The sequence below is a fragment of the Lagenorhynchus albirostris genome, chromosome 3 (assembly GCF_949774975.1).
Source record: "Lagenorhynchus albirostris chromosome 3, mLagAlb1.1, whole genome shotgun sequence".
Classification (NCBI taxonomy): domain Eukaryota; kingdom Metazoa; phylum Chordata; class Mammalia; order Artiodactyla; family Delphinidae; genus Lagenorhynchus; species Lagenorhynchus albirostris.
The window spans coordinates 158596713-158612983 of NC_083097.1; the positions used below are offsets into that span (position 1 = coordinate 158596713).

The following is a 16271-nucleotide window of genomic DNA, read 5'->3' on the forward strand; positions in this document are numbered from 1 at the left end:
TCCACTCTTGAAGGGCACATACAAAGTGTGTGCATTAGGACCCAGGGGGAAGGAGCAGTGACCCCATAGGAGACTGAACCAGACCTACCTGCTAGTGCTGGAGGGTCTCCTGCAGAGGTTGGGGTGGGCGGCTGTGGCTCACCACGCGGGACAAGGACACTGGCAGCAGAAGTTATGGGAAGTACTCATTGGTGTGAGCCCTCCCGGGGTCCTCCATCAGCCCCACCAAAGAGCCTGTAGGCTCCAGTGCTGGGTCGCCTCAGGCCAAACAACCAACAGCGGGGCGGAGGGAGGGGGGGACAGCCCCACCCATCAGCAGACAAGTGGATTAAAGTTTTACTGAGCTCTGCCCACCAGAGCAACACCTGGCTCTACCCATCACCAGTCCCTCCCATCAGGAAGCTTGCACGAGCCTCTTAGATAGCCTCAACCACCAGAGGGCAGACAGCAGACACAAGAAGAACTACAATCCTACAGCCTGTGGAAGGAAAACCACAATCACAGAAAGACAGACAAGATGAAAAGGCAGAGGATTATGTCCCAGATGAAGGACCAAGATAAAACCCCAGAAAAACAACTAAAAGAAGTGGAGATAGGAAACCTTCCAGAAAAATAATTCAGAACAATGATAGTGCAGATGATCCAGGACCTCGGAAAAAGAATGGAGGCAAAGATCGAGAAGATGAAAGAAATGTTTAACAAAGACCTAGAAAAATTAAAGAACAAACAGAGATGAACAATACAATAACTGAAATGAAAACTACCCTAGAAGGAATCCATAGCGGAATAACTGAGGCAGAAGAACGGATAAGTGACCTGGAAGACAGAAGGGTGGAATTCACTCCTGCGCAACAGAATAAAGAAAACAGAATGAAAAGAAATGAAGACAGCCTAAGAGACCTCTGGGACAACATTCACATTATAGGGGTCCCAGAAGGAGAAGAGACAGACAAAGGACCCAAGAAAATATTTGAAGAGATTATAGTCAAAAACTTCCCTAACACGGGAAAGGAAATAGCCACCCAGGTCCAGGAAGTGCAGAGAGTCCCAGGCAGGATAAACCCAAGGAGAAACACGCCGAGACACATAGTAATCAAACTGAGAAAAATTAAGGACAAAGGAAAATTATTAAAAGCAACAAGGGAAAAATGACAAATAACATACAAGGGAACTCCATAAGGTTAACAGCTGATTTCTCAGCAGAAACTCTACAAGCCGGAAGGGAGTGGCACGATATATTTAAAGTGATGAAAGGGAAGAAACTACAACCAAGACTACTCTACCCGGCAAAGATCTCATTCAGGTTTGACAGAGAAATCAAAAGCTTTACAGACAAACAAAAGATAAGAGCACTCAGCACCACCAAACCAGCTCTACGACAAATGCTAAAGGAACTTCTCTAAGTGGGAAACACAAGAGAAGAAAAGGACCTGGAAAAACAAACCCATAACAATTAAGAAAACGGAAATAGGAACATACATGTCGATAATTACCTTAAACGTGAATGGATTAAATGCTCCAACCAAAAGACACAGGTTCACTGAATGAATACAAAAACAAGACCCATACACATGCTGTCTACAAGAGACCCACTTCAGACCTAGGGACACATACAGACTGAAAGTGAGGGGATGGAAAAAGATATTCCACACAAATGGAAATCAAAAGAAAGCTGGAGCAGCAATACTCATATCAGATAAAACAGACTTTAAAATAAAGAATGTTGGGGCTTCCCTGGTGGTGCAGTGGTTGAGAGTCCGCCTGCCGATGCAGGGGACACGGGTTCGTGCCCCGGTCCAGGAAGATCCCACGCGCCGCGGAGTGGCTGGGCCTGTGAGCCATGGCCGCTGAGCCTGCACGTCTGGAGCCTGTGCTCCGCAACAGGAGAGGCCACAACAGTGAGAGGCCCACGTACCGCAAAAAAAAAAAAGAATGTTACAAGAGACAAGGAAGGGCACTACATAATGATCAAGGGATCAATCCAAGAAGAAGATATAACAATTATAAATATATAGGAGCACCTCAATACATAAGGCAAATGCTAAGAGCTATAAAAGAGGAAATCGACAGTAACCCAGTAATAGTGGGGGACTTTAACACTGCACTTACACCAATGGACAGATCATCCAGACAAAAAATTAATAAGGAAACACAAGCTTTAAATGACACAGTAGACCAGATAGATTTAATTGATATTTATAGGACATTCCACCCAAATACAGAAGATTACATTTTCTTCTCAAGTGCACACGGAACATTCTCCAGGACAGATCACATCTTGGGTCACAAATCAAGCCTTGGTAAAGTTAAGAAAATTGAAATCATATCAAGCATCATTTCTGACCACAACACTATGTGATTAGAAATCAATTACCGGGAAAAAATGTAAAAAACCACAAACACATGGAGGCTAAACAATACGTTAACCAAGAGATCACTGAAGAAATCAAAGAGGAAATCAAAAAATACCTAGAGACAAATGACAATGAAAACACGATGATCCAAAACCTATGGGATGCAGCAAAAGCAGTTCTAAGTGGGAAGTTTATAGCAATACAATCCTACCTCAAGAAAAAACAAAAAATCTCAAATAAACAGTCTAAACTTACACCTAAAGGAACTAGAGGAAGAACAACAAACAAAACCCAAAGTCAGTAGAAGAAAAGAAATCATAAAGATCAGAGCAGAAATAAATGAAATAGAAACAAAGAAAACAATAGCAAAGATCAATAAAACTAAAAGCTGGTTCTTTGAGAAGATAAACAAAATTGATAAGCCTTTAGCCAGACTCATCAAGATAAACAGGGAGAGGACTCAAATCAATAATATTAGAAATGAAAAAGGAGAAGTTACAATGGACACCACAGAAATACAAAGCATCCTAAGAGACTACTATAAGCAACTCTATGCCAATAAAATGGACAACCTGGAAGAAATGGACAAATTCTTAGAGAGGTATAAGCTTCCAAGATTGAACCAGGAAGAAATAGAAAATATGACCAGACCAATCACACATAATGAAATTGAAACTGTGATTAAAAATATTCCAACAAACAAAAGTCCAGGACCAGATGGCTTCACAGGTGAATTCTATCAAACATTTAGAGAAGAGCTAACACCCATCCTTCTCAAACTCTTCCAAAAAATTGTAGAGAAAGGAACACTTCCAAACTCATTCTACAAGACCACCATCACCCTGATACCAAAACCAGACAAAGAGACTACAAAAAAAGAAAATTACAGACCAATATCACTGATGAATATAGATGCAAAAATCCTCAACAAAACACTAGCAAACAGAATCCAACAACACATTAAAAGGATCAAACACCATGACCAAGTGGGATTTATCCCAAGGATGCAAGGATTCCTCAATATACGCAAATCATTCAGTGTGACACACCATATTAACAGATTGAAGAATAAAAACCATATGATCATCTCAATAGATGCAGAAAAAGCTTTTGACAAAATTCAACCCCATTTATGATAAAAACTCTCCAGGAAGTGGGCATAGAGGGAACTTACCTCAACATAATAAAGGCCATATATGACAAACCCACAGCAAACATCATTCTCAATAGTGAAAAGCTGAAAGCATTTCCTGTAAGATCAGGAACAAGACAAGGATTTCCACTCTCGCCACTATTATTCAACATAGTTTTGGAAGTCCTAGCCATGGCCATCAGAGAAGAAAAAGAAATAAAAGGAATCCAAATTGGAAAATAAGAAGTAAAACTGTCACTGTTTGCAGATGACATGATACTATACATAGATAATCCTAAAGATGCCACCAGAAAACTACTAGAGCTAATCAATGAATTTGGTAAAGTTGCAGGATACAAAATTAATGCACAGAAATCTCTTGCATTCCTATACACTAACAATGAAAGATCAGAAAGAGAAATTAAGGAAACAATCTCATTCACCATTGCAACAAAAAGAATAAAATATGTAGGAATAAACCTAAAGAGGTAAAAGACCTGTACTCAGAAAACTATCAGACACTGATGAAAGAAATCAAAGATGACACAAACAGATGGAGAGATAGACCATGTTCTTGGATTGGAGGAATCAATTTTGTGAAAATGACTATACTACCCAAAGCAATCTACAGATTCAATGCAATCCCTATCAAATTACCAATGGCATTTTTTACAGAACTAGAACAAAAAATCTTAAAATTTGTATGGAGACGCAAAAGACCCCGAAGAGCCAAAGCAATCTTGAGGGAAAAAAACCGCGCTGGATGAATCAGACTCCCTGACTTCAGGCTATACTACAAAGCTACAGTCATCAAGACAATGTGGTACTAGCACAAAAACAGAAATATAGATCAATGGAACAGGATAGAAAGCCCAGAGATAAACCCATGCACCTATGGTCAACTAATCTATGACAAAGGAGGCAAGGATACACAATGGAGAAAAGACAGTCTCTTCAATAAGTGGTGCTGAGAAAACTGGACAGCTACATGTAAAAGAATGAAATTAGAACACTCCCTAACACCATACAAAAAATAAACTCAAAATGGATTAGAGACCTAAATGTATAAGACCGGACACTATAAAACTCTTAGAGGAAAACATAGGAAGAACACTCTTTGACATAAATCATAGCAAGATCTTTTTTGACCCACCTCCTACAGTAATGGAAATAAAAATAAACAAACAGGACCTAATGAAACTTAAAAGCTTTTGCACAGCAAAGGAAACTATAAACAAGACAAAAAGACAACCCTCAGAATGGGAGAAAATATTTGCAAATGAATCAATGGACAAAGGATTAATCTCCAAAATATATAAACAGCTCATGCAGCTCAATATTAAAAAAACCAACAACCCAATCAAAAAAAGGGGAGAAGACCTAAATAGACATTTCTCCAAAGAAGACATACAGATGGCCAAGAGGAACATGAAAAGCTGCTCAACATCATTAATTATTAGAGAAATGCAAATCAAAACGACAATGAGGTATCACCTCACACCAGTTAGGATGGGCACCATCAGAAAATCTACAAACAACAAATGCTGGAGAGGTTGTGGAGAAAAGGGAACCCTCTTGCACTGCTGGTGGGAATGTAAATTGATACAGCCATTATGGAGAACAGTATGGGGGTTCCTTAAAAAAACTAAACCTAGAATTACCATATGACCCAGCAATCCCACTACTGGGCATATACCCAGAGAAAACCATTATTCAAAAAGACATATGCACTCCAATGTTCATTGCAGCACTATTTACAATAGCCAGGTCATGGAAGCAACCTAAATGCCCATTGACAGACAAATGGATAAAGAAGGTGTGGTACGTATATACAATGGAATATTACTCAGCCATAAAAAGGAACGAAATTGGGTCATTTGTTAGAGACGTGGATGGACCTAGAGACTGTCATACAGAGTGAAGTAAGTCAGAGAGAGAAAAACAAATACTGCATATTAATGCATATATGTGGAATCTAGAAAAATGGCACAGATAAACCGGTTTGCAAGGCAGAAATTGAGACACAGATGTAGAGAACAAACGTATGGACACCAAGTGGGGAAAACAGGGTGGGTGGTGGTGGTGGTGGGATGAATTGGGATATTGGGATTGACATATATACACTAATATATATAAAATAGATAACTAGTAAGAACCTGCTGTATAAAATAAATAAAATAAAATTCAAAAAGAAAAAAATGTTTTTGCAAAGATAAATGATATGTCAAAAATTAACTGTTATACTTTGCTACTCAAATTATCTCTGGATTTGAAAGAAATTTTTTTAAATCTCTGCCAAAAAAAAAAGAAAAAAAGGACTTAGAAATGAATGAAAACAAAAGCACAACACACCAAAACTCACAGGATGCATCAAAAGCAGTATTAAGGGGGAAATTCATAGCTGTAAATGCTTACATTAAAAAATAAGATCTCAAATAAACAGCCTAACTCTGTAACTTAAAGAACTTGAAAAACAAAAGAGATCAAATAATAAAGAAGCAGAAATAATAAAGATTATAGCAGAAATAAACGAAATAAAGAATACAAAAATAATAGAGAGGGACTTTCTTCATGGTCCAGTGGTTAGGACTCTGCGCTCCTAATGCAGGGGGTCCAGGTTCGATCCCTTGTCAGGGAACTAGATCCCGCATGCTGCAACTGAAAGGATCCCACATGGTGCAATGAAGATCTCGCATACCACAACTAAGACATGGCATAGCCAAATAAATAAATTAATTAATTAATTTTTAAAAAAGAAAAATAATAGAGAAAATGAAACCAAAAGTTGGTTCTTTGAAAAGATTAATAAAATTAACAAACCTTTAGCTAGATGATCTAAGAAAAAAGAGAAAAGACTTAAATTACTAAAATCCAAAATGAAAGTGGGCACATTACTACCGATTCCACGGAAATAAAAAAAGATTTTAAGAGACTACTATGAACTACTGTACACCAACAACTTGGATAATCTAGATGAATGGACAAATTCTTAGAAACACAAAACCTACCAAGACTGAATCACAAGGAAATAACAAATCTGATTAGATCTCTAACAAGTAAGGAGATTGAATCAGCAATCAAAATCTTCCCAAAAAGGGAAGCTCTGGATGTGATGGCTTCGCTGGTAAATTCTATCCAACATTTAAAGAAGAACACTTGTGCACTGTTGGTGGGAATGTAAAATGGTGCAACCACTGTGGAAAACAATATGGTGAATTCTCAAAAAATTAAACACAGAATTACCATATGATCCAGCAACTCCACTTCTGGGTATATACCCAAAAGAATTGAAAGCAGGGTCTCGAAGTGATATTTGCACATCCATATTCATAGAAGGGTTATTCATAATAACCAAAAGGTGGAAGCAACCTAAGTGTCCACCAAAGGACGAATGCATATACGAAATGTGGTCCACCCATACAACGGAATGCTATTCAGGCTTAAAAAGAAAGCAAATTTTGATACATGCCACAACAAGGATGAACCATGAGGACACCATGCTAAGTGAAATGAGCCAGTCACAAAAGGACAAATACTATATGATTCCACTTACATGAGGTCCTTAGAGCAGTAAGATTCATAGAGACAAAAAGTAGAAGAGTGGACGCTAGGGGGCTGAGGGGAGGGAGGATTGGGGAGTTAGTATTTAATGGGGACATAGTTTCAGTTTTGCAAGAGGAAAGGAGTTTTGGAGACGGAGGGTGGTGATGGCAGCACAACAATACGAATGCACTTATTACCACTGAACCGTACACCTAAAAATGGTTAAGGTGGTCAATTTTATGTTACGTGTATTTTACCAATTTTAAAAATTAGAAAAGAAAAAAAAAAAAAGAGCTGACGAGTCCTTGCCTGGGCCCAGCAAGAACCTCCTCCTTGGTCTCAGATCTGTACTCTCTGACTCATCCTTGCTCCAGCCAACAGAGGGAGAGAGACCGTCTCAAATCCCAAATGCCTCCCAGCAACCCTCTGTGGCTCTCCACACCCCCACCACAGACCACACGGCCGTCACACTCCCTGCCTCGTCCTCTTGGCCCCACCTGCCTCATCCCAACCATGTGAAAATCACCAGCCTCTCCCAAGCCCCAACTCTTGCCCATGCTGGTCCTGCCTCCTGGATCCCCTTCCCCCCTTCTTGTTTATTTATCCTGTGGGACCCAGCTTGGGCTCCACCTGCCCTGGGAGTCTTTCTAGCTTCCCCAAGGGGTCCCTCTACTTCCTCCCAAGCCCTCCATGAGAACACTGGCCCTACTGAAGCATGAAGCCCTTGGAGGCATAAAACATAAATTCTACGCGTGAGGGGACCCTATCTGCCTTGATCAAGGTGCCATCCCTGGCACCAAAAACACTACCCAGCACCCAAAACATCACCCAGTACACAGAAAATAGATACATTTTTACTCTCCGTACATCTCTGATGATGGACTGACAGCCCATCTTAAATCTGGACTCCCAGAACAAAATGCAGTAATCAGCTTCTGTTCTGACCAGCGGGGAAGACTGCCCATAATGAGGACAAGCACATCCGTGAAAGCGGCCTGAGGAACCCCCAGCTGAGTGCTTGGCTCTGTGCTGAGCATGTGCCATGGTATCTCATGCCAAGAAGGGGACCCCAGCTCAGCAGTCGGTCCACCCGCTGGCCAATCCACTAGCCCCAGGGTCTGAACTTTCATGCCTAACTGGTTTCCCAGGGCAAGTCACCACTACCTTCTGACACTAAGCATTGAAAGAAAAAAGCCAACTGCATCTGGCAAGAATTTAGCACAGCACTGCTGCTTCAAGGCGAACTAAAAGAGAAAACAATGTAGAACGGAAATGTGCTGAGAGAAGCAGCCTGTTTTGCGGGCAGGAGCCTGAGTCCCCTGAGGAGCGAGGAGGGGGTGGGTGGGTGGAATTGAGTTCATGTTCCAGGGAACTGTAATCATTTTAATGAGCTCGTTATATAAACAGAGCGGATAGAGTTACCCCAAGAGGGAGTTGTTAAGAAGCATGAAGCCCTCAAATTTCATATTTCATAGGCAGATGTCTGAGGCTACAGAGGGATTTGGGGCTGACTTCATAGCTTTGAGTTTTATGTGTTAGAAAAGGATGCCCAATGTCTTACTCAGATGTTGGTGTCAGATCTCCAGGCAAACCGACTGGGAACCATCTTTCATGAGTGCCTCTGAGTCAGCCCACAAAGGCAGCAAAGGAAAGAAATCATACTTACCTGATGTTGAGACAGTGCCAAATCCATGTTTCAGGGAAGTAGGTCCTTTTCTTCTTCTCTGCTCTATGAAAAAAATTTTTTTTTAAAAAAAGAAATGATTAAAGTTTCACGGACATAACTTAATTCTGTTACCTGGCAGGTTAACATTCTACTTGATTAGCCTATAATATGTTAATTCTCTTACCCAGCAGCTTCATATTCTACACGTTTTAATTCTCTGACCTGGAAAGGTTAGTATTCTACTCTAATAGGACACAATGTGTTAATTCTTTCACCTGGCAGGGTTAACATTCTACTTGATTAGGACTAGTACAAGCGAGGCATCAAAGGCTTGACAGAGGCTTCTTAAAATGACAGTGGTGCCTCGCATCCTGAACTTAGAAGGTAAGAAGGGCCACAGGGACCACCCCATGTCCTCTCCTTTGTTAATTTCCCTCCCTGGGTTTGCCATGTTTTTCTGCATCATTACATAGAGCTCTCCTATCCCCTCTCCCCTTTCCTCTGTGCTTTCATTTTTTTTTTTTTAGTTTTTTTTAATTGAATTATAGTTGACTTAGGACATTGTGTTAGTTTAGTTTCTGAAGTACAGCAAAGTGATTCAGTTACACGTATATACATTCTTTCATGTGCTTTCATTCTTGGTTTATCCTCAGAAGCCTCACAGCCCACCTTCCTCAGGGGCTGTCCTATTCTTTTTTTTTTTTCTTTTCCTTTTTACAGTCTTTATTGAATTTGTTACAATATTGCTTCTGTTTTATGTTTTGGTTTTTGGGCCCCGAGGCAGGTAGGATCTTAGCTCCCCAACCAGGGATTGAACCTGCACCCCCTTCACTGGAAGGCAAAGTCTTAACCACTGGACTGCCAAGGAAGTCCAGGGACTGTCCTATTCTTTAAAAAATAATATTAATAAGCCCTACTTGACATCTGGCAAAACTTCTCAAGATTAGAAATGCTCACATCTCTTTCAACCTGAGGTTACCTCTCCCAGGGATGAACCCTGAAATTAACCACAGACACATGTGCAAAGACAGACTATGGTGTGGCTCACTGCAGCACTGTGAGAAATAACAAACATCGTCTGGTTAATCAAATGACAGTACATTCACACCGTGGAATATTACGTGTCAGTGAAAAAGGGTGAGGTAAGTATATATGTACTGGTATGAAATGACCTCTAAGGTTTATCGCTGACTTTAAAAAGGAAGGCACAGAACAGTATTATAGTATTCTCCCACTGCGTTTTTTTTTTTTTTAAAAATCCTTGTGTATACACAGAAAATTTCTAGAAGGATATCTAAGGAATTATTGACCATTATTGCCTCTTAGAAGGGAGCGGAGGATCTGGAGGTGGGAGGGAGACTTCCATTTCATTATATACCCTTTCATACTCTTTGAAAAATAATTTAACCACATGCATATGGTTAAGAAAAATGTCCTTCAGGATAAGGATGCATTATCCAATTACAAAAAGGCACAAACACTTGCTTTTTAAGGCATTTCTTATGCCTTTCTGCATTGGGATTTACAATTCCCTTTGAGGTTTTGGGTTTTGAGGCTGCTTGCATATCCACTTCAGGCCAAGCTCTCAGGAGGCACGCACATGGGAGGCTCCAGGCTTCCAGAGTAGTGTCTGGCTGAAGGATGCTCAGGGGCCAATATTATACCTCCTCACTCAACCACATCTCAGAAATGCCTTCGTGTGCGTCCAAAGTACCATAGGGGGAGCCTGGTCTGCCTATGCCCTGATGTGGAGTTTGGAAACGAGGACCCCTGTGGGCCTGTTAAATGTGTGACTTGGGCAGGAAGAACCTAGGGGATCCAGGTATCCAGAAACCACTGCAGAGGAGACTGGGGGGACTGGGAAGGTTCCCAAACTGGGCAGAGAGGGCTTGAAAGAAGAAGAGGGTTTTCATGGACAGGCCTGCCAGGGTGGGAGATCCTCTGGGCCACATCTGGCTCAGAACAAGGGCTAAGGAGTCTGGGTGCCACCCTCAAGGTCTCCAAAGAGACCCAGATGCTGGGGCACTGCTGACCACACTGACCCCATCCCTGGCCCACTTGGTTCTGTGCTTCTCATTTAATGAGTTGGCAGGAAAGGGTACATCCAAGGCCTGCCTCCCCTTTCCCAGCCTACACACCCCTAAATTCAGAGAGAGTGAAAAGGCAAGGTCTTCAAAACACCCTACCCCTCCCCAAGCTGGCTGGAGTTGAGGAGTTAGTGGGAGAGGCAGAGAATGAAGAAGGTGGGAAAGAAGACAGGTGGGGAATGGGGGAGCAGAAGGGAGGGAACAAAGGGAAAGACAGGAGAGAACAGGAAACACTACCTCCTGTGAAACAAAGGTTTCCATGACACCAGGGACAAAGCCACAAATCTAAGGGGGAGATGTGAACTCCTCTCTCTCAGTAATTGATAAGTTAGCAAACAAACAAAGAAACAAAATGAGCAAGGATATGGAGGGTTTGGGCACCATCTACCATAGACTTGACCAAAAGTACTCATAGAGAATCCTATACCCAATGACAGGAGCTTGGACATTCTTTTCAAGTAGATATGAGCATTTACAAAAACAGACCATATACCACATAGCCCGTCTCCAAAATAAAAACCAGATGATGGGTATCATACAGACTGTTTGTTGACCATAGTGGATATCATACAGACCATGTTCTCTGGCCATGATGCACATCTGACACAAATCTATAAAACACATAAAATTATAATAATTCTAAAAATCACTTGAAAGTTGAAAACACCTCTGGGTAAGTCACTTGCCACATCTGGGCAAATCAATTTTTCCGCTAGTAAGAATCTATTTGGAAGTCAGCAATAATGGAAACACTTCATAGCACAACTTGGGTGCAGCCAAAGCAACACTCTGAGGCTTAAACATTTGATTTAAAATAAGAAAGACTGAAAAGTAATTACTTGGTGTCTAACTCCAAAAGGTAAAGAGTTGGAGGGGAAGGGGGAAGAGACAGGAACAGAAGGAAGGAGGAAATGGTGGGAGGAAGGAGAAAGGGTAATAGAGAGAATTTTCTAAGCAGAGTCTCTGGGAGTGGGAGGATCAAGCCACAGTTTCCCACCCTGCCCCAATTTGTCTGTCCCTAGGCAGATCTGCTCCCCTGTTACACCTTCCTTCTCTTCTGCACCCCCAACCCCCAATTCCATGCACTTGGATGGGTCCAAGGACTAGGGGGAGCAGGGCCAAAGTGCTCAGTGCCCCAGCACACTAGGCCATTGGTGAGTCTGGCCCCAAGGAGACACTGGGCAATGTCTGAAGACATTTTTGGTTGTCACAACTGGGGGTAGGGGTGGGGGGTTACTGGCATCTGGTTGGTGGAGACCAGGGATGCCACTCAACACCCTACAGTGCGTGGGACAGCCTCACTGCAGAAAATGATCCAGCCCCAAATGTCAACAGTATGAGTTTATGACAACCCTATTCGAGGCAGTGACAATTACCTGGGGGGTTGTCTGGAGGACACTGCTGCCATCAGGCTCCCTGTGTGGGGCTGGAAGGCAGGGACAGCCTCATCAGTGTACAGGCCGCCGTCTTGCCGGTGGTTCAGGCTCACCAGGTCTGTCATCACCACCAGTCCTGTTTCCTAGGCAACAGATAATGCCCAGACCCACAGTGGGGAAGTGGACATTGTAGTCCCAGAGGTCACTGCCCCAACATCACTGCTGTGTAGCCCTGAGGGAGTCAGTCCTCTCTCCAGGCTTGGTGACACGGACTAAGGGGGTCATGGGACCCAGTAGCCATCCAGGGCAGAGCAGAGGGGAGGCCAGCGCGTTTGTGGTCTAGGCACAAAAGGCCACATCTTGTATGATTCCATTTATATGAGACGTCCAAAACCACAGGCAGATCAATGGTTGCCAGGTGCTGGGGGAGGGTGGGTGTGGAGTGACTGCTAATGGTGACAGGTCTCCTTTTGGGGTGATGGAAATGTTCTGGAACTAGACAGAGGTGCTGGTTTGCACAGCACTGTGAACGTACTAAATGCCACTGAATTGTTCACTTTAAAATGGGTTAATTTTCTGCTATGTGAATTTCACCTCTATTTAAAACAAATCAATTGGCGCAGTGCCTAATCCGGACCAAGAGCCAATGACTGTGGGCTGCAGTTATTACTGTTATAATATAGGGACTTCCCTGGTGGTCCAGTGGTTAAGACTTCACCTTCCAGTGTAGGGGGTGCGGGTTTGATCTCTGGTCGGGGAGGTAAGATCCCACGTGCCTCACGACCAAAACACATAAAACAGAAGCAGTTGTAACAAATTCAATAAAGACTTTAAAAAAATGGTCCACATCAAAAAAATTCTTTAATAAAAAAATGATATGTATGTATATATATTGGTATATATATTTGATACAGCAAAATGTTAACTGTGGGATCCAAGTGGTGGATCCACAGGTGTTCGCTAATTCGTTCAACGTTTCTGTATGTTTGAAAATGTTCCATAATAAAAATGGGAGGAAAAGGATGCCTGTTATTTATTTTAATTTGTTTTGGCCATGCCGCAGGGCTTGCAGGATCTTAGTTCCCCGACCAGGGATTGAACCCAGGCACCAGCAGTGAAAGCACAGAGTCCTAACCACTGGACCACCAGAGGATTCCCAAGGATGCCTTTTAAATGATTTAAAACCTAGGATGAAAAGTGCTCTCATGCATTTGAGTGGAGACCGCCAGCATGCTAAAGTGGGCTAGAATGACACTTGTGTGTATTGCGTCTCCAGCAGCGCCCTGGTCCCCGGAGCCAGGAAGGAAGGGGACAGATTTGAGCTATAAATGTCAGCAAGGGACCTGAGAACACGGCACCTGCACCCATGGTGTAGGTTTTCCTTCCACCAAAGCACTTTCATCATCATTGCTCCAGAACAAGTTCAAGTTATCAATGGATACTCATTCTGCTCTCGTCCGTTTTGCAAATTGGGAGGGTCCACATATGAGCTTCCACTGGGGAGAATCAAAAAAGCTTCTGCAATGCTAAAAGTTTGGAAACTTCCACCCCAACCCATCTCTGTACCCCGAGACCCTTTGTTTCAAAGGAAAAGGAGCTCAGAAGGGGGCGGTGGGGTCCAAGACCACCTCTCCTTACGGCAAAGGCAAACCCGGAGTCCTTGGTGACACCCCAGGGCCACAGGAAGATGGAGGAGCGCCGGCGTCGTCGGGCCATCAGCCCAGCCCACCAGAAGGGTCCATCCTCCCTGGACACCCCAAAAGCATCAGAAACATCGTAATCTTCCAATTCCCGGAAAACCTACAAACAAAGGGGAGCAGGAACTGGTCAACTGAGGGTTTCTTTTCAACCCAAACTGGCCTGGCATGCTCCCATCTCAACCTCCTCTCAATGTATCACTTGGAACCAATCTTAGGAGACAGGAGTTGGTGGCATTAACCCATTTTTAAGATGGGAAGCGTGGAGCTGAAGAGGTGGGACCCGGACAACGTGACATTGGATTTGACTCCAAGATCTTTTAACTGCACCCGAACAGCGACAAGGATGGGGTTTGCTGAGAATGAACCCAGTGAAGAGAGACAATCTGGATTTATACGGGGCTTTTCAGTTATTGGAAAGGAAGAGACGTCCGTGAAGATGCTGGAGCCCAGTGCCCAAGGGCCCCCGCTCACCTGGGTGGGAGTCAGCCGAAACCCAGACCTGAGCAAGTAGATGCTCTTGTCAACCACAGCTACACACACGCAACTGCCCCTTGCAGCCCTGACCCGCAGATCGACGACTTCCCCGGGTTGGGTCTCATTTGCTGAATATGTCAGTGAAACCTGGACCCAAACACAGCAGAAAACTCGGGAGCTTGACCAAACTCTCCAGACCCACCAACCCACCCACCCTCTCTGCCCTCCGAGAAGAGTCGGTCCTCGCCAGCTCAGCTGGGACCCTGGCTTTGCTGCCCAGATGAGGAAAAGGATGGGAGGCTGAATGACGGGAACTAGGCTGGCGCAACTGGTACATTCTGTGCAGAAGATGGGAGGGGAGAAGAGAGGTGGGGAGAGGGGCGGTGACAGAGGACATGTTGCAGCCAGTTTTGGAGGGCGCAGGGAGAGGACGTGGGGGGCGGAGCCCGTTTGGGGGGATGTGAGTGGAGCCCAGCAGGGACAGAGAACAGCTGACCACTTTTCCTGTGTGTAATGCATCCCCATCTGGGGGAGTTTTGGAGGATCTCCAGTAAAGACGCAACTTAGGATCCTGAAGGTAGGGCAACCCTTACAAGTCCTGCCTGTCACACTATGTGAAGTCTGAGTGGCAGCCGTGTGCAGTCCACCCCAGCCCCGACACCCTGGAGCCCTCAGCCCTGATGACTCTTGCCCATCGCCTCTCCCTCCCCCAGCTTGGTACCCGATGCTCTACCTGGTTTTCAAAGAAGGTCTCAACAGCAAACTGGAGGCTGTCAGCCACCCCTTCTCCATTCTCCCTGACGTAGAAGGCCAGCAGGCGGCCGAGGGGGACCATGCTGGGGGTCACGGTCAGCCGGAGAGAGGTCACGCACACATTGACCTCTGCTGCTGGGGCTGGAGAGGGCTCTTAGACAAGTCAAAGGTGGGGAGAGACATGAAAGCTCAGCATCCCACAGTAGAACCACCAATGCCCCAGTTGCTCTGGGGGTTACATAGGGGGTGGCGCGAAGAGATGGCAGCCCAGGGCTGGCCCAGGGCAACTACTCCATGGATACTCACACCCCCTGTTATTTCACCCAGAAGGGAAGATAAACCCAAGAGGATGTGGACACACAATGTCCAAAGCACCATTCAGGCCAGTGGTTCTCAACCACGGCAATGCTACTCCCCAGGGGGCATTTGGTAATTTTGGTTGTCGCAACTTGGGGGTGTTACTGGCATCTAGTGGGTGGAGGCCAGGGATGCTATCCAACACCCTACAATGCACAGGACAGCCCCACAGAGAATAATCCGGCCCCAAACATCAGTAGTGTGGAGGATGAGAAACTGACGTGGATGAGAGAGACCCTGTCTGACGTCCTGTCTGCCTGTCTGCCCGCCTTCCTATCCATCATCCATCCATCCATCCATCCAATTATCCACCCATCCATCCATCTATGACTCTATCTAACCATCCATCTATCAATTTATCTATTGATTCTATTTATAAAGCCATCTCTTTATCGACCCACCTATCCATGACTCTATCCATCCATCAACTTATCTATTGATAATTCTATCTATGAATCTGTCTCCCTATCTATCTATCTATCTATCTATCTATCTATCTATCTATCTATCTCAGTGATTCACACCCAGGCGTCACTTTTCCCCCTAGAGACACTGGTGATATCTGGAGACATTTTAGGTTGTCATACTGTGTGTAGGGGGGTTGCCACTGGCATCTAGTGGGGGGAGACCAGGGATGTTGCTCAGCAGCCTACAGTGCACAGCACAGGCCCCATAACAAAGAATATCCTGCAAGTGTCCACAGTCCCTAGTTAGGGGATCCTGCTTGAGGCAGAAGGGCTGTGAAGAGGACGAGGCTGGGGAGACCCAGGGGAGGAGGTGGGTCTTGTGAGGAACATGTGGAAAAGAAGGACCCCTACATGGGGAATCA

General features: G+C 44.1%; 1 protein-coding gene across 7 annotated transcripts in view; it reads right to left on the reverse strand.

Moving 5' to 3' along the window:
• The window catches only part of CPAMD8 (C3 and PZP like alpha-2-macroglobulin domain containing 8), a 99284-nt gene that overhangs the window by 49031 nt on the left and 33982 nt on the right, over positions 1-16271 (reverse strand). For all 7 annotated transcript variants that reach the window (XR_009539744.1, XR_009539743.1, XM_060144664.1 and 4 more), the window contains 5 exons: positions 15066-15238; positions 14330-14479; positions 13797-13958; positions 12159-12301; positions 8696-8758 (listed from right to left, as the gene is read on the reverse strand). Coding sequence is in view for 5 of the 7 variants with exons in the window: in XM_060144664.1 (XP_060000647.1) it covers positions 8696-8758; positions 12159-12301; positions 13797-13958; positions 14330-14479; positions 15066-15238 (691 nt within the window). In the remaining 2 variants the exon portion in view is untranslated. The remainder of the gene's footprint in view (positions 1-8695; positions 8759-12158; positions 12302-13796; positions 13959-14329; positions 14480-15065; positions 15239-16271) is intronic.